We start from the raw sequence: 19585 nt of genomic DNA, 5'->3' as shown, positions 1-19585 counted from the left end.
TTGGATGAAATTTGGATTTTCTTTAAAGACGTTATTGATAATTTTTTAGGCAAAAACAAGAACCAAAATTACGAAAATATTGCTAATAACATGCTCGATAAATTGATAGAGATGGGTTTTAATATGAGCTTGAAACTTTATTTCTTACACTAATTACTTACATTAAATATTTTCCTGAAAATCTCGATGTCGTCAGCGAAGAACAACGAAAAAGGTTTCATTAAGACATCAGTGAAATGGAGACGAGACATTAAACATCAGCGTAATAGCTGGTTACTGATGATTATTGAAACGCGATGTTTCAGACATAAGATATAAAAGAAAGATCAGAAGACGTAGTTTTAAGAATAAAAGACGTAGAGTTCACACACAAGAAAGTAAGTTTGAATGAGGATGCATATTCATTTCATATCAATGTTCTTCATTTTCCTTCAGTTTTGTTTTCTGTTTGTTTGTGTTTGAAATTCGCGCAAAGCTACAAGAGGGCTATCTGTGCTAGCCGTCCCTAATTCAGCAGTGTAAGACTAGAGGGAAGGCAGCTAGTCATCACCACTCACTGCCAACTCTTGGGCTACTCTTTTACCACGAATAGTGGGACTGACCGTACCATTATTACGCTCCCACTTCTTTTTTGTTAACAAATTCAATAATAAAAAGCGTTAATTGTTGTGAAAGGAATAATCATTTTTTCTAAGTAAGAAATTTTCTTCCATATTTGTAAAAACCCTTACGTGATAAAAAAAAATCAATATCGTTTTCTTAATCTGTGTAGCTGAATTATGTAAAATCCGTTATTAAAACTGTAACGACTTTTATGAAGTTTAAATTCGCAGGCCTATGTATACTAAATATCCAACAAAAAATCCTTTAGGTGGTGTTACTACTGTCGAACCAGCGTTGTCATCGCAGTGATACTAACGTTAGGGTTGAGTTTTCTAACTTTTTATAGTGCCAATAGAGAAGTAGTAGTAATATTATTGTTAGCAAAGTTTTTGAACTATTGTGAGGAATTTTCTAGAAGGAAGACAATGGTACTATTAAAGATACTTTATTTAACTTTGTTTTAAATTTGATAGTTAAGTGTAAACCTATCTGAACGTACGTACATTACTTAGTTAAGACTGCATTCAAATGGTCTAATTATAATATTTTAAAACAATATGAAATCGAAACTAAGTTAATTATTAATGTTATGTAATAGTAACATACAGGTAACACAGCCAATGTTATCAGAGTAAAACCTTTAATGTTATAAACAGTTGCAACTTGTAGCAAGTGATCTAACTCGGGAACAGCTGTATGTTAGTATCTCAGCATTAGTGAATGTTATCAACTATACTACAGTTAAAAATAGTAGTAGTAGTAGTTGTAATTTTTCTCAGTAGTTTAGCTTATTATTTAACAATTATAATGGTATGAATATTCCGTATATTATATTTGTGAAAACTGAAGCACAAAGAACTTGCTTAAAATGTATTTGTAAACCATTTTAGACAAAACATTATTATATTATACTCTTCTGTTATTTCTGCCCTTTATTAATTTATTCAGTCAGTTTTGTGACTCCCAAAATTACTTTCATCTTTCCATATTACAAAACAATAGTCCTAATTTTTTTCTAAAACGTTTATTATATGAACTTTGAAACTATCTTCAAAATAACTAGGTAGTATATTAAATTCTATTTTATTTTGTTTATTCCTATAAACTTTAGTATCATCAATTTCATAGTACCTTTTATGATTTTACAAGCTTATCAATTTTCATTTATTAAGGAGTACCTTTGCTGTACGTTGAAAAATAATTTTCATTAACTCTTTGTATTTAGCATTTTCTAAAATTAAACAAAATATTAACTTGGAATTAGAATTACATATTAATCTAGTAAATGTAGATGGTAAAAAATTAAGCAACTAATGCTATTATGGTACTTACTATTTACTGTATTGTAAACAGAATGCTCTAAATGCAGGTAGATATTACTGCCAGCTATTATTTTTTATGTATATTTATAGGACTTCTAAGTATATTGGCAATTGTAAATTTAAAAAAAATTGTTTTACTTATAAAAATTATGGTGATATATTTCCCTGTAAACATATCAAAGAAATTTTTTAAAGTGAAAACTTGAGAGAAAAATATCTATCATGAAAAAGTCAGTACAATAATTCTGCTATTTTATTCAAGTTTTTATTGAGTAGAAAAGATGTTTCACATTAAGGTGCAAGGTTTTTAGACATACACATTGGTGATCTATAAGCCCTGCTTAATTTTTGATATTTTCAAATAGGACTATTTTCTCTGTTCTTTTACAGTTTCGTAATCAGTATGACAATGATGTAACAGTGTGGAGCCCACAAGGGAGGCTTCATCAAGTAGAATATGCAATGGAAGCAGTAAAACAAGGGTCAGCTACTGTTGGTTTAAAAAACAATACTCATGCTGTTCTGTTGGCATTGAAGGTACTGTAATTTTAGTTCTTTATTTAGGAGATTTGACTATAAATGTTTAAAGTTAAGAAAAGGTAGTAATGTTTGTAATATTACTCTGTAATGGATCTTTCAGTGTAAATTTTCTTGATATTAATAGATGGCTTATAGACTTAAGAAATAGAAATTGATCATTAACTGGAAGAGATATATTTATACGTTTACTTTTATAATTTCTTTTTAACAAAAAAGATTGAGTTCTGAGGTACTCCATTTGTAACAACCCTTTGCTTTCTTCCATCAAACCACTTCTGTCTATTTTGCAAACTTATTCCCTACACCTATAGAAACAAATTTTTACAAGCATTTTATGTGGCACCTTGCAAATGCTTTCTGAAAATCCAGATACACCAAATCTCTACACCCTTACCATCATCTGCATAAGCAGGAACCTTTTCTAAGAACGTCAAAAGATTTGTAAGGCAAGGTTTTCCCTTAGTGAAACTATGTTGATTGTCCAACAAAATTCTAAACTTTGTTAAATGATTTTGCAAAGCATTTTTAACAGACTTTCCAAAACTTTTCCCACAACTGGTGTAAGACTAATAAGTCTGTGATTACTTGGACAATTTTTATCACCTACCTCAGAAAAAGGAGTTACCATAACTAACTTCCAATTATCTGCTGCCTGTCCACTATTCAAGGACTGACAGAAAAAACAGTAGTAAATGGCTGACATATCCAACCTTTAACCACCTTGAAAATCCTTGGGCAAATATTATCTGGCCCCTTATCACTTTTGTAACTATTCTAGTTTTTTGTTAACCAGTTCAGAATTAATGCAGTAATCATGTTTGATCTTGTTTTCTTTTATCAACTGTTAAAGATGTGGAATACTGCTTAAATCTTCATCAGTAAAAACAAAAAACAAAGGAAAAGCAAAATTGGGTAATCTAGCCTTCCTTTATCATCCTTCAAGGGTCCTACCTCTATTCTAACATTTTGTTTATCTTTAATGTTCTTTAAAAAATCCTTATTGTTAATTCTTAAATATCCTTTTTGATGTCCTAATTTCCTGTTTTACCAACTTTCTTGATATTCTATTATCTTCTAGGTATCCTGTCATACCAGTCAATTTAAATTTCTTAAATTTATGAAGCTTTCTTTAATTTTATCTCTTAAACTCTTTGTGAGACAACCTGTTTTTTTCTTGCAGCTACCCTTTCCATAAGAAATATGTTTACCATGAATATTTAAAAAATTTCATATCTGATCAGTCTCTCCAAATAATCCAGTTGCCCAGTTCGCAACAGATAATTTTTGTCGTATTCATTTAAAATTTGCTCTTTTGAAATATTTAAATTAAATATTGTTATTCTTTATCTTCTTATGCAGCAAAACAACAAACCTAATGGAGCAATGATCACTTGTACCAAAATGTTCCCCATTTTGTACCATCTTGATCATTATCATATTTCAGATAAACAATAAAACTAAAATAGCATTGTTTCTAGTATGTTCCTTGAATAGTTGGTGAAGAAAGCTATCCTGAATAGTTTCAAAAAACCTTTCTCCATCATGGTTTGACTAACATTTTCCAATCTATATGCTTGAAATGAAAATCATCCATAATTATAACTTTATTGACAACTGAAGTCTTTACTTCATTGTAAAATTTCACACTAATTTCATCAATGTCATTTGGTGGTTTGTAACAAATTCCCACTAAAAGCCTTTTCCCTTTATATCCAATGACAGAAACCTGAATAGAATCAATCTCCTTGCTATTATCTTTAATATCCATAACTTTAAAAGGATGTAACTCAAATTTTAACATTGCTTGGCCAAGTTGCACAGAATTTGGTACAAATATAATTTTCTGCTCTTTCCACACATTTATAAACAAGAAATGGTGAATTTGTTTATTTTTAGTAACTATGGATATAGGGGTTAAGATGGCACAAAAAAGCATAATTTTAGGGGTGTTTTTTCTGACAATTACTCCACTGTATTTTGACCAACTTACATGGCATTTGGTACAAAGATGCTTTTTTACAGGTTGGTAAATATGAGATATGACCATTTTTGGTCATTTTAGGAGGGGTTCAAAATTAAAGGTTTAGGGGTTTTGGTCAATTACTTAGCCTTGTTTTGACCATCTTACATGGAATTCAGTACAAAGATACTCTTTACACATTCCAAACACAGACAATTTTGGAATTTTTTCTTTTGCTTTATTTTTCTTTTTTTTTATGGAAATATTTCCTTTTGGAGGAAAATATGCATTTATTAGATAATTTTGAGCATGTACACATTGGGTACATGACATTTCTGCAGCTTTGCTGAACACTTGGAAATAGACAAAGAACATTGGTAATACTATTTTGTAATTACATCATACATTTATATTTTCTAGGATGCTGATAATTTTCTAATTATGTCTTCTAAATGAAAACTATCATAAGTTGATATTCTTTCTTAGAGAGCATCTTCTGAACTATCAGCACATCAGAAAAAAATCATCCCCATTGATAGTCATGTTGGAATGTCTATTGCAGGTTTAACTGCAGATGCTAGAATTTTGAGGTAAAGTAAAAAATCAAATGTTTTTTTAATTTAATAAGCACAGTGGCTACATTAAGTAATTACCTTTTACAGTAATTAATAATATAAAATTATTAGTATTTTTGAAATAAAATATAGGAATTAAAACAAAATTAATGCTGCAAAAGATAAACTAAACTTGAATACACATTTTGTATAAAATATAAATTTTTTAAATGAATTACAAAAAGACATTAGTTACATCATTTCATGTTGAAGCATTTGTAATGACTTTTTTGCATAATGAAAGTTTATGTACAGTTAGGTAGATAACTATTGAAATGGTTGCTAGTTAATTTTATATCTATCTAGCAACTTTTGGTTTGCTACTAGCAAGAAAATCTGTTTTTCTTCTCTAAAATTTACAGACTTTGTTGTAATTATCTTTTAATGTATTAATTGTTAAGTAATATATATCTGTGTTATTTACATGTATAAACTTTCCTTATGTTTTCTTTTCAAATATCAGTATTAATTTTAACTATTTTACCAAAGTTAAAATATGTCCAGTTTCAGTGGTGTTTTGCCTATTGAGAATTTTTGTGGAATACCTTCTTCCTCCTCACATCCAGCTTGGGGTGATTGTCATCTTTGGCTCATTTCCTACATATGTGGCTTTTTTGTTTTGGAAATCTTCTTGGTTAAGACACTGTCTTGTAACAATTTTGTTTCCCTTCCACTTCTAATTGAGACTTTTGGGCAGCTCTTTTCCTTGGCTGGTTCCTTTTTTTCTTTTTTTTTGGGGGGGTTACTCCTGTGACTTTATTTTCATATGGGGTATCTGTGTAGCTTTTTTTTCTTTTTTAAGTAGCTCTTTTGTCTCTTTAGCCATTGCATTCTTCATTCATGTTTCATGTTTGGCACCTTCCCATGATTTACCTGCCCTACATCAAAGAGTTCCTTCATTGGTTGTATATTCTCGATGCAGATTAAAGTACTGTGTTTAATTTGTTCCTCCTATATAACTTCTTCATTCTTTCCTTTCTATATGTTGTCTTTTATCACACTCTGTGGGCCATTTCTCCAGAACTGAGGATGTCTAAGGTTAACATTTTTGTATTATGCCTATATTCATGTTTTTCATCCTGCATGGCATTGCCTTAGGTTTATTCACCATGGGGTTGGATACCAGTCTTTTGAGCTTGTATCAGATCTGTATGTCTTTATATCTGATTCCTTATCTACTTGCTTTGGCTGTTTATGTATTCAGACATGATTTACAGCACCTTATACATTTAATTTCTTATCCCACTTGTCATCTTCCTCTGGTGATTTCTTTCATCCTTGCCTGTCTGATTGCTCCTTCTTGGCCGACACAGAAAAGGTTTTCTCAGCCGCTTCAGCTCAATCTGTTCTTTCAGTTCTGGGTTAGTTTTCTTCTACTTCACACTGGTGGCCTTTGTAACATGTTCTTTTTTCCTTCTTTTTAATTTTCTTTCATTTCCCATCTTTTTTCCCAGTCAGATCTGTGTTGTCTTTATCCCATACATGCTCTGGATTGCTTCATCATTCAAGGCTTTCTTCTGTCAGTTCCCTTTCTTACTGTTTCATTCCCTGTCATCACTCCTTTGTTTGTGATATTATTTTCCTTTTCTCCTTAATCAATTCCTGGTGCTTTCATTCTAATCACAAACCTTCACTTTTACCTGCATCTCACCCCTGTTTTATGTTGGAGGTATTTCTTCTTTCAACTGCTGGGACTACACCTATTATGTTTATCTTCCATCATTTGTTATGGGGAACTGTTTCTACCTTGTCAGGGTGCTATCTTTTCCCATTACCATCCTTCATTCTTTTGTGGGACTGTGACTGGGTAAGTTACCTTTTTGTATACATACCTCTTATATTTTTAGGAATACATCTCTTTTTTTTTTCCTGGACAGGCACCACTCACCACAGAGCAGGATCAACATTTCAACAATTTTGTTTAATGGCCATGGAAATTATTACTTTTCAGTCATTTTACAGAGATGGGGTTTTCCACAAGATCACCTGTAGGTTTTTCCTTATGATATATCTGCTTTTGTCATCCTTGAGACTCTTCTATTTTTATGTGTTAGTTTTTGCTCCTGGATTCAACCTCTTTTGGTATACATTAGGTTTACAGGGTGATCAAAATAATCTTATTGTATTCTCCAATGTGTTGTGTTTATGAAGAATCTTGTATATTTCTTTTTTTGTAAACAACTGTGACTCATAAGCATTAGGTTTTTCCTTATGACTTGAGACAGATATCATTTTATATATACCTTTCAAATAGTGTCCAAATATGAAATATTTCTAACTATTTACTCATGATGCTTGAGCTGATTTGTAAATGATTAACTAGTTTGTCTCTCAATGGTTAAGAACTGATAATGTCACATTGTGGGGCTGACACATATCAGGATTAACTAAAACTTTATTTTCCTTTGTCTTGAGATTTGATTGCTCTCATTGACTGAAGATGAGTAGATTATTAAATCAGTCCTCTATTTAAGAACAAACTACTTGAAATAATTTGGGTGAGCTAGCATATTAACATTCCTGCCTTTACACATAGGTTTAGAAACAGACACCATTTGCCACTGATAATATCTAAGTGAGTGAAGAAGAAACACTGAGTAATGGATAGGAAGATTGTGAATCAGTTTGGGCTTCAAATTGAGCTGTAATCAGTTATCCAAGTAATAGTGACACTTAAATGAATCATCATTTTCCTAACATCAGTATGGGGGCTTAAATAGATAAATATATGTAGGTAGACATCATCCATTTTCAGTTGTACTGGACAGAAAAAAAATATAAGTAGGATAGAGATCCTTACAAGTGTATGTGCAAAGTGTGATGTATTGTATTGTTGAGAAAATACCTTACAACCATTAAAAAATACTGAGGACAAGAGTTCACAAAATGAAGAGGAAATTCTTTTGATGACTAATATAATAGCAACTAGTAATTCAGTCTATATAATGTAGAATTAGTTTTGTTTCTTCATATCCAGTTATTCTGCTATTAAAATATATTTCTGCTTTTTCATTAATTCAATATTCTTACTACTGTAAATAACTAAAAATTAATTTTTCCCTTTCAGCAAGTTTATGAGGGCTGAATGTTTGAACAATCGTTATGCACTTGATTCACCTCTGCCAATCAACCGTTTAGTGTCTATCTTAGGAAACAGTATCCTTTTTAGATATTAGTTTAAAGTTGGTACTTCTTAATAAGATGTTGCAGATAGCCCTGGTGCTTTGCATTGTCATGAAGCTTCCAATGACCTTATTAGATTAGTATGTTAGTAAGTTGCAGTAGGTAATTATCTTGTACAAACATTTGGACTCGAGTAACAAAAAAAATTAATTTCATATGATTCAAATATTTTTGTAAGAAAACTGTTATAACTCTTGAATTAAGAGATGTTTATAATAAGATTAAATTATGTAGACACAGAACATAAGTTTTATGTAAATATATATGATTATTGTTTTTTAGAAATGCATATCCAGATTTACTTTTGCAAATAGTGTCAGTCCATGGTGATTAAACTGTGTGACAAAAGTTATTGATCTAAAAAAACAACTCAAGTTCACATACTTGTATATGATTCACACAGGTCCTTTAAATCTTGGAAATATATAGAAAATGCATCAAGAATTTGAGTAATTATCAAGAAAATTACTCATGGTTGTCATGGTTCTACCAAAGTCCTTAAATTTCAGTTTCAATGATTAAAAAACTTTAAATAATAAACTTAGTTCAGGTAAAAGGTTGGTCATCAAATTATATGCTTTTATTTCTCACCCACTGCAAGTTTTTTGCATCATGAAACCCTATACAGTCAAGTCCTGGACATTTAAGTATGGGTTGTGTAAAGTGTTTGGAATTTTTGTTTTTATAAAGTCTCTATGAATCCTGTAATGAAGCATACTGAGGCCTTAATAAAATAATAAAATGAGATTAAAATTTTTACTTAAAAATGCTACAATATACTGACAACAGCATACTTATCTCCTTCCCTCAAAATTCTACATCTACAGTTTTTGTGACAACTGTAGTGGTAGGCCTAACATGTTGCAATATGCATCATTTAAATTGATGATTAAAATGAATCACTTTTTAATTGAAAATAATATGATAAAAAATTGTACTTTTACCAGTTAAATATCTATTTGTTTATGAAAATAGTGTTGTGAAATTGTTCTTTGGTAATAAAAGTGCTTGTTTTGTGCTTTTAATGATCAGTATAGCAACAAGAATTTCCTCAATTTGTTTCAAGTTCACAGACACTTAGTATAAGTGACTGAAAGCACTGGAGCAGTTATTTTTATTGATGGCTGGTGAAAAGACAGTTTAAGTGCATTTGATATTAACTGTGTACAAGTATCACTATTGGACTTACCACATTACTAGTTTTATACATAATACTTGTTTACTTGTCTGAATAGAGATTGATGTTTAGCTGCTTTTAAACAGAGAGGATCAAATTTTGTTTTTTTTGCAATAATACATGTCAGATGGTTGTATTTTCTGTGAGATAAATGGCTTAAGAGCATAAAAATTAAAGAAAATAAATTAAATCTTAAATGTATGGATCACACCCACATCCCCTTTAGAACGATAGCCTTATTTATTTCCTGATAAAAGTTTTGTGTCCTTGCAAATGGTGCTCTGCATTGCATGTGGCTGCTGTCTCTTGTTCAGTTTAGGCTTGTTGATGAGTATCTTGTCTTTTTCATTTGTTGTCAAGACATGTTTCTCTTGTAGAGTCATTTTGTCACATTTGTTGCATACATTTTACTGCTTGTGATGAACAGTTAGAATTGTTCTTTCTTTTTCTCAGATTTTACTCTGAGGTACAGTATGAGCATCAGAAATATTTATCAAACATAACTACCCATCTTCCCTTCCAAAATAAAGTGAATAAAACCAACTGAGGTTTGGAGAATTTCACAGGTAAACTTGTCTATAACAAAGTAAGTAGACACAACAGCATTCGATGAATTTTTATTTTGAGATCACAATGGCAACACATACCTCTATAAAATACACACAGATTTTTTTTAACATTATTTCAATTTAATCAGACCAAAATTTAGGTCCATCTTTTGTGGAAGAATTATATTACAAAGTTTTCATTGATACTAAAAATGTGATGTCACAGATGTTTAACATGAGCACACTAATTACATATCTTTATAGGCCTACTATAACAAGGACTGAAAGGTGCAAATAAATAGACACAAACTTAGCTTTATATATTACATATTTTAAGATACTGAATATGACTGAGTCATAAGCAATGATAACAAAAGTAAATAAAAGCCTTCACATATTTCAAAACAAAGCATTATTTGTATATTTTGATTTTTAATAAGTGTCATGATTTATGATGAAATATTGTACTTTTTTTACATGCTTTTCTGGAGTGAATACTAACTGTGTTAAATGTATTTATTATTTATATGTTCATTATTGATTGGATGTTATATGATTAATAGGAGTGAAAAAGGCATGATTCTCAATTAACAACTACTTCTAGGTTAATTTTTTTAGACATATACCATTTTATGTTAATTTTTCATGGGTACAATCTTCTATAATTACATTGTTTTCAAAGTGTTATTCATGTATAGTTAGTTTCATTTCACTAAAATTCTTTTACACTCTGCTATTTGTTCAAATGTATTGAATAATGTGTAAAACAGTAATTAAAGAACTATTTGTATTCACTATAACTAATTATTGGAATTTGCAAGAAACATGTCATTTACATGTCTTGACCATAGCTAGTTTACATAAATTATTACATAAATCATGGACTTTAATATCATGGTTGTATTGGCATTGTAATGATACATTAGTCGATTTTAAAAACCATACCAATTCTGTCAGCTCTTACATTCAATTGACATTAAAAATTGAAAAGGATGTTAATGTGAAATTTTTGAACAGTACTGTAAAATGGGATAAAGGTTTTCTCTCAGTGATGTTGAACAGAAACCTGTTTTCATGCTGTTGCACATGAATTTTTGTTTCTCCTTATCACAAAAATTCTTTTTTGTCTCTACATTTGTTTTTAAAGCTTTAAAGTTCTCTATGTAACATTTAATGTTATTATTTCAATATTTTTTTAGTGTTTTTGATTGATAGAAAATTTAAACTTAAGTGTAACATTATTGATAAGATTTACAATAAGGATTGTAATAGTTTAGAAGTGTTGCAGTGTTCCAGATTTCATAAGAACACTGATTCAGATAGTATATTGATATGTTTATCATGTGCCCAGTGTATTTTCATGCAAATAGGTAACATACATAAAATCAAATCATCCATAGTGTAATTTGTTTTCCTGCGTATAAGCTAAGAATTTTATTATTGGTCTCAAAGTCAAAATAGGACCAGATGGTAAATGTGATATGACTAAAAACGCCCTTGTAATTTTGTCTAAATTATATAGATAAATTTAATATATCAGCTTTGGCAGAAGATTTGATGAGAACTGTTCATTTTATGAATTAGTATAATGGTTAATTAGATTGATCATATAAATTAGTTAGATTTTGAAGAACCTTTGAAAGTCATTATCTGCATATTATGAAAGCTAATTTTTGGAAATCTTTTTAAAAATAAAGGGTGTAACAGGTTGACTAAATGAGTTATTTAATAGTTGTATGTATGCACGCCTCTTAAGATGTATAAATTGTTTTTTATTGTAATTCCTTGATGATTTTGATGATGGCTTTCTGAATAACCATCAAGTTTTATAGAGAATATTCAATAGAGTTTTATGTTGTTTTTTTATGAAAGTTTTAATTGGCAATATATTTTAATGATACTATGTGCTTTAGTTTTATTGACCTTTGAAAAAGTGTTATATAATTTTACTTAATTATTGAAGTTATTTATAGCAGTCATATCTGTACATATTTTTAGATTTATACAACAAATATAGTAAAGGAAATATTAGGAAGAAGACAAGTTGCATTTTGAGAAACATGAGTACAAATTTACTTTGTTTGTATCTTTTAGTTTATTATTAACAAGATGTTTTTAATTCAATATTTTTGGTGTTGAAATTTCTTTTTTCTGTTTTTTATTATCATTGCACTTAAGTTAGATGTATATTGTTTAATGCCTTAAATAGAAATAAGAAATCATCTGAATTACTGATAAACATATACTTGATGAAAGGTGACTTGTTATTCATTCTTTACATCAACTCTCAGAAATGCAGACATGTACTCAGAGATATGATCGAAGACCATATGGAGTGGGATTACTGGTAGCAGGATTTGATGCAAGTATTTTTATATTTTAAAATGTTGAATTTAACCTAGTTGTTTGGCAATTCTTAGAATTAAGGTGCATTTTTAAGAGTTAGATATTTTATACTGGCTCTTTCTCCAGATTCTAACAGAATTTTATACTATTTGTCAGTATTTATGTTGAGGCAGATTAACAAAGGTTTATCACTATGTATGTGAAAAGAGTTATCTTTTATGTGTTTTCTTCTTTGTCTACGTTTAGAAAATAAATGAGGAAAGAAATACAGATAAATTGGTATTTCAGTGAAACATAAAGAACTATTAAAATTTTATGCTTAGTTAAATTATCAAAGAAGTTTAATATTTGTGTTTTAAAGATATAAAAAGAGGCTAAAAATAAAATTTCATATCTTAGAAATTGAATTAAGAAATAGGAATAATCAAATTCATATATACAAAGTAATGTATATATAAAAAAGGTTTAAAAATTATAATTCCATACAAAATATATGCCAAGAATAAAGAGAGCTATGGGTACTTCATTTTAGAATGTAAATTCAGAAGGAGGTTAATAAATTTTTATTATTTAGATGATTAATCAGGAAATAAATGTTAAAACAGTCATTTAGAAGAAAGGTGGAAAAGTATTGTTTAAAAGGTAAATTAAAAAGTAATTATGAACTGCAGTTCTTGGACAGTACATTGAATTTTAAATAGCTGATAAAAAGAAATGAGTGTGTAAAAATTAAATCTAATACCCATTCATCTAAAGTTATCAAGTATTTATCTGATTATTCTTCTATGCATTTTATTATTTTCTCTTTCATAGGGATGAGGTTATATCTTATAGAAAAGTTCAAAAATTGAATTAAGTGTAGAAGCTATGTTTGAGCTTTATCAAGAACCCTTGTTGTTTTTTATGAACAGCTTTAAGGTACACGTTCAAATAACAGTGTTAATACTGTCAAAATGTACTAACTGAAATACGTATGTTTTCAATTTCTTCATCAGTATTCTTCCATTTCAGCTATCTAGCAGTGGCAATCTCTTCCAACTTGTCTAGTTCATTTCTTTTTTAATTTATTATTTTTTAACAAATCTTTTTCTCTTGCACCATCTACAGTACTTCTCTGCTTATCTTCACTTCTATTCAACTGATTTACTCCATCCTCTTGCAAACTTTCAAATCTTCTGATGTCATCTTTCTTCAAAATCTTCATTTCTACACTTCATACACAGGTGTTAATCACTCTCTTCTTCAGTATTCTGCCCAATCATTTTGTTAAAAAACGTTTTTCTAATGGTTGTTTTTCATATTGTAGTATTTGATTTTATTTCTGTGGAATATTTTATTTTCCTCTTAAAATACTCCTGAAATAAGAAAACTGCTCCTCATGCAGTCATTGTCCTTCTTGATAGTTGTTCATTCTTTCATTTTAATATCTTGAAATTTTTATCATCCTTGTTTTTTTTCATTGATCTTCATCACTAAATCCTTTACTGTCTCATTAAATTTTTCTACCAAAATTTGTAACATTTTTTTTAGAATATACAACGAAGCCATATCATTAGCATTGATTGCATTGAATTTTTTTCCCATTCACTCTTTGTACCTCCTTCATCTTCTTCCCATTCTTCCTGCACCACTGCCTTAGAGTAGATGTTAAAAAGTACTGGTGATAATGAACATTCTCTGAGTTACTACTAACTACTTTCATGTATGTATGTTTCATATAGAGAAATAAATGTCTGACTTTCTGTTTGAGTTATATTCACCAACTCCAGTAGTTTCAACCAAATCTACAGAGCTGCAAAAATAGCTTGATTGTATCCCAAACGTTTTTCAGTCACTGTCATCACCATTTTAATAACTTATATTTTGGTTCTAGTACTTTGCTTTCAAGTATACATTTTATTCCCATTCTAAAGCAGCCTTTTCAGTTTTTCTTTATCATGTAGTGGTTGTACATCTCTGGTTCTTGATTGAGCCATGTGTGTTTGATTTTTTGTATTTTGTACACACACATACACACACACATCAATATCAATGAATTTTATTTTAACAGTACATAAGAATATCTATGAACACTATCTTGATTATTTCCCATGCTATTTTTCTTATGACTGTAGGATCATGGGCCCCATATATACCAGACCTGTCCTTCTGCTAACTATTTTGACTGTAAATCCATGGCTATAGGAGCTCGTTCTCAGTCGGCTCGTACCTACCTTGAGAAACACTTGGATGAGTTTAAAACCTGTAAGATTAGAAAGTTTATATCAAATAATGACACTAACTGAAATATTTCTTCAAACTATTAAACTATTCACTGCAGCTAGGACTGCAGTGAAAGGGTTAATGGAGCCATTATCAAGAGGAGTAAAAAAATAAATCATTATTCATAGCTAATGTACCTTTATGGAAATTTTATCAATGTCTGTTTTTCCTCTTTAAATGCCTTAAAAATTATTGTAACACTTAAACTTTCCTAAACATTGTGGTATTTAAACAATGTAGAATATTTATCGTACAATATCTTTAGAGTTTGTGTTGGTGTTTCAACATACTGATGTAAATATATGTAATGAAGAATTATTCAAATATTATTAGTGATTATGTCTTTTTTAAACAAGATAACCTAGAAGAGCTAGTCAAAAATGGGTTGAGAGCACTACGAGAATGTCTCCCTAATGAGGTGGAACTCAACACCAAAAATGTCTCTATTGCTATAGTTGGACAAGGAATGGACTTTACAATTTATGAAGATGATGCTGTTGCTCCTTATGTATCCTTTTCTGTTTTCCACAATAAAAGATTTTTTATGTTGGTAAACAATTTAGCATAGAACACAAAATTACTTATTTACACACATTGTCATTCTAGAAGTTATACTTTACTAATGAACAAAAATGTCAACAGAACAAGTTAACACAAAATATTGATGTTGATTGATTTTTGTTTGTTAGTAAGATATTTTTCTTGACAGGCTTTGCCATTTCTAACTATTTCATATCATCTAAAAAAATAAAAATACATACAACACAGTTTATTAATCCTAGAATTACTAGTGAGAATTTAAACACAGTTTTCTAAACTGTTTATACATCAACTTGCATGTGAGTTCATTAATATTAATTAGTGATTGATTGCAGGATTTATAGTAACATATGGGTCATATAAAGAAAAATGATTTAAATGTCGGGAATATTCAAGTAATCCCTTTCTGTCAAATCACTTATTTGCTTGATTTTTGCATGAAAAAAATTATTGAACTTTTCTGTACACTGAGTGTTCTAACAGGCAAAAATATAAAATTACTCAATATGATGGAATACAGAGACCCCACTGGTAATGAACAGTGTAAAAATATGTTTGTAATGTAAGGAAAAAAAATTTCACTTCATTGAAAGACGAAAAATAAACTATATTAAAAGATCTTTAATGTCTTGCAGAATTGATAAATATTTAGATAATCGTAAACCTTTAACATGTTGAAACAGCTTGCAGCTATTGAAGGTGAGGAAAGGTCTCGCCATCCACCTCCATCAGACAGCTCAACCTCAAGGATGGATGAAGACAAAGAACCCCGACCATCTGGCCCTACACCCCCAGAGACTCAACCTGATACAGCAACAGAAGAGAGGATGAGTGTAGATTAAATTGCTGTCACATCCAGACTTTACTATTATTCTAAGTGATTTGATCTAGGGAAATATGTTAACAAAATAAAGTCTTTAAAAACTAATAAAACTGCCTGGCTTAGTTTTTACATGGATCTCGCTTTAATTGTTCTATTTTATTCAATTGGCATTTTATACTGCCTTTTATACTTTACAGACTTCTCTGGTTACCACATAAACGTTTTTCTTATATCATCTGTCTTTGTTCATTCTTTTAAATGAGGTAAAGTATTTTATTTTTAAAGTATAATTTTTGCTTGTACAACTGTGTAAAAGTGGTTTGATGAGCAAAAAATGCCATAGAGAAGAAAACTATATTAAATATGCTGTTATTATTACACTATTTTATTTTAAGGGAAAACAAGATTCATTAGTATGTTTAATGTAAAAAATTAATAATCAATTTTCTGAATTAATTATCAATAAATTGTACATTTTTATAATAGTCTGTTGTGGTAGCATTGCACACTTTTCTGGCACTGTTCTTTTTCTTAGATGCGCATTCCCCTCTAATTTGGTTATTTCTAGGAATAGTTTCTTTTCTAGTAGAGATTGTTTTATGATACAGACTCATCCCATAGGGTTTATTTCTGAAAAAGGTGTTCCTAGGATAAGGTTTCATTTCTGGCACAGATGCTTCTGAGATACTAATTCCTTCCTGCTCATTTCTGATGAAAGTTTCTCTAAGATGCAAATGCTTTTTAAAACATGTTATAGGTTATATTTCTCTTCAAATAAATCTGTTAAGAGTACAGGATGCCAAAAATACATTTAAAATTTGTGATATGTGACCTTTTGTGACAGAGCTATTTTTAGAATACAGAATTCTTTATTTATAAAAGATCTATGAAATACAAGAGCTTATTTGATTCATATATTTCTAACATACAGGATCTTTAATAACAGATTTATGTAGCAGATTATTTACAACCTATGATAACAAAACACATATCCAGTCATCATGCCCCTGGCAATCCCCAATATTCTTGTTGCAATTAAATTGAAATGTATATAATTTTTAAGTACAGATCTCTAAAGTAAAACACTTCTTGGAGGTAAACATCCCAGGACTCCCACTTGAAATTATTCCATGATTATAAAAGCAACCAAGGCATGGAGTTTTAATGTTTCAAGAAAGTAATATATGTAGTGTTGATCCTTATTAATAAAGCGAGGGAAGGTGTGATTATAACAATGAAACATATCCTATTCGAAATACAAAGTTTTAAAAATGGCATGTGGCATGTCAGTAAAAGTTTTCTGAAGAATTTATCCTAGTTGAAAGTCACAGCTATAATGATAAGGTAAATATCCAGAAAGTTGATAAAAACAAGAAGCTGAACTTTATTTACTACAAGCTTAATTTTTTGTCTCTATTATACCATCACTGCATAGGGCATGTTTTGTAGCACCATGTCTCAAACCCAAGATCCTCGAACCGCTGTTCTTATACATGCCCAGAAATGGTAAAGGTGCTATTAACTGCTTATATTCCCTCCTGTCCACAGTTCAAAGTTAAAGATAGCTATGCATGAACTATGTTTAGCCCATTTTATGCATAATAAATCCATCATATAAACAAACAAAAAATCTTTGTATGGATTTAGTGCCAATAAATCAAGGCTCCATCAGACAAAACATCCAAGCTAACATGCCAGTTCCTCTGCATGATTTAAACACTGTAACATAATTCATGTTATACCATTCATGGTCATTTTCCATTTGGAATTTTTCCCTGCACACAGTTAATGGACTTTTGAAAGCATTTAATGGGGATAGATAACATTGGCCTTAGTATATATTATGCAAAACGTTCTGCAGTGGAAATTTAACTGCAGAACAGTAGTCAATATTCAGTGTCAGTTCATGGATGCTCCCTCTGTAGTTTGTAGGATACAGGTTCCTTTGAAAAAAAGTTGTTAAAATACGTAAACCCATTTAGTGAGTATACTATAGATCATAAGAACTAATTTAGTGGATGTATTTTAAAGGTGCGAAATTCTTGATAATAAAGGCTTGTGGGGGAGGGAGGATAAAACAAGCAATACATAAATTTTTAAGATGTTGAATCTGTTGTAGTAAAAAGATTTGTAAGGAAAAAAGGTTATATGTAAGATGGAGTATGGTAGAAATGTAGATCAATGATAAATACCCATTTTGTAATTTTTTTTTAGGATACAGAATGTGTGACCATAAAATAATTTGTAAACTACATAACCCCGTCATGCATTATGTTTGGAAGAAGTACCCATGGTAACAAAATATTATTAGGATAACATAAACTCACTAAGTGCAGTTAATTTTTCATGACACAAGATACTTGGTATTTAACGGCTTGTGCTGTAGGTGAAGTCATTCAGGAAATATATTTTAGGGTACACAATCTTTGATGATTAGAAGGGGTTTATGTGATTCAGGAATCCCGTTTGGTGATGATAATTATAGAATGGACGGTCTTTTGTTGTAGCCTCTTTGACACTAAAATCGTTTGGCTAGATAAAAATATTTCATAAAGAGCGTTTTAAATATTGCGAGCAAAATTAAGGTTTAGAAAACTGGATAAAAGTCGTAAATATGTTAAAAATTATGAGTTTAAAAAGATTTTATCTGGAAATTAAGAAAGTTTGAAAATAAATGTTAGACTGGGAAATTCGAACATTATTTATCGTTCCGTCTTGAAATTTAACATTAATCCGTTTGACTATATTTGTGATGGTACTGTTTCAAATAGGGCTTGGCTTGGCTTATGAAAATACTGGCCGACCTCTAATTTGACAAAAAGACTAAAGTTTCGGGGATTCATATAAGAATCGCATCTCTAGAATGATATCAACAGTTTACTCAAGATAATTGGAAAGGGGTGGTTAAGAATGTGTATTTGTAATTGTAAACTGTGATAAAAGATATATAATTATAAATAAAATCCGAGCCTACGTTTGTTTTAATCACGCCATGGCACTAAGAATACTAATGTGAACTTGTATGTTTGCTGCTAGATGGCAGCTCCTATACTTTTATAAATAATGAACGTATTTAATTTGCTTATTATAGGGTTCTTTCTCAAAATATTTGCTTAAGAAAATTTCGAAGATGATTGATTGTTTTGAGCTAATACGAGTTACTTAAGGTATACAAGTAAAAAAACAAACATCGCGCATAAAAATAAAATATGATCTAAAACGTGGAAGGATCAAATTTAGTAAAGGAAGGGAAGCTTCAAGGATAAATGTCAGGGATAGGTTTTATTTATTACCCATATTGGATCATTGTAGCAATCTACTTTTATATTTTTCTTTAGATCAACAAGCTTATCACAACTAGGTGCAGGCTGACGAATGATAATCTTAAACGTGGGATTAGTTTGTATTTTTATTTTTTCACGTATAAATATTTACAAATAACGGTGGCCATGTAGTTAAGGTGCTCGACTCGTAATCCGTGGGTGGCGGGTTCGAATCTCCGTTACATCATATATGCTCGCAGCCGTGGGGACGTTATAATGTCACGGTCAATCCCACTAATCTTTGGGGGGGAAGAGTACCTAAAGAGTTGGCGGTGAGTGGTGATGACTAGCTGCCTTCCCTCTGGGCTTGCACTGCTTAATTTGGAAGAGCTAGAGCAGATAGA

At 30.2% G+C, this 19585-nt stretch overlaps 1 protein-coding gene across 1 annotated transcript; it reads left to right on the top strand.

Annotated features, from left to right (window-relative positions):
* The first annotated feature begins 871 nt into the window (after positions 1-871).
* Positions 872-16028, top strand: Prosalpha6 (Proteasome alpha6 subunit). Its single transcript, XM_076455264.1, has 8 exons — positions 872-1031; positions 2316-2462; positions 4912-5015; positions 8107-8195; positions 12239-12309; positions 14408-14537; positions 14912-15063; positions 15779-16028. The coding sequence occupies exons 1-8, from the start codon at positions 1029-1031 to the stop codon at positions 15935-15937; spliced, it is 855 nt and encodes a 284-aa protein (XP_076311379.1). The 5' UTR covers positions 872-1028; the 3' UTR covers positions 15938-16028.
* The last annotated feature ends 3557 nt before the right edge of the window (positions 16029-19585 follow it).

The sequence above is a fragment of the Tachypleus tridentatus genome, chromosome 9, assembly GCF_004210375.1.
Source record: "Tachypleus tridentatus isolate NWPU-2018 chromosome 9, ASM421037v1, whole genome shotgun sequence".
Lineage (NCBI taxonomy): Eukaryota > Metazoa > Arthropoda > Merostomata > Xiphosura > Limulidae > Tachypleus > Tachypleus tridentatus.
This window is presented reverse-complemented; position numbering and strand designations above follow the sequence as displayed.

Coding starts and splice junctions, on each gene's coding strand:
- Prosalpha6 (XM_076455264.1), top strand. Junction 5,016..8,106: donor GCAGATGCTAGAATTTTGAG/GTAAAGTAAAAA, acceptor TTTCCCTTTCAG/CAAGTTTATGAGGGCTGAAT. Junction 8,196..12,238: donor AGTGTCTATCTTAGGAAACA/GTATCCTTTTTA, acceptor ATCAACTCTCAG/AAATGCAGACATGTACTCAG.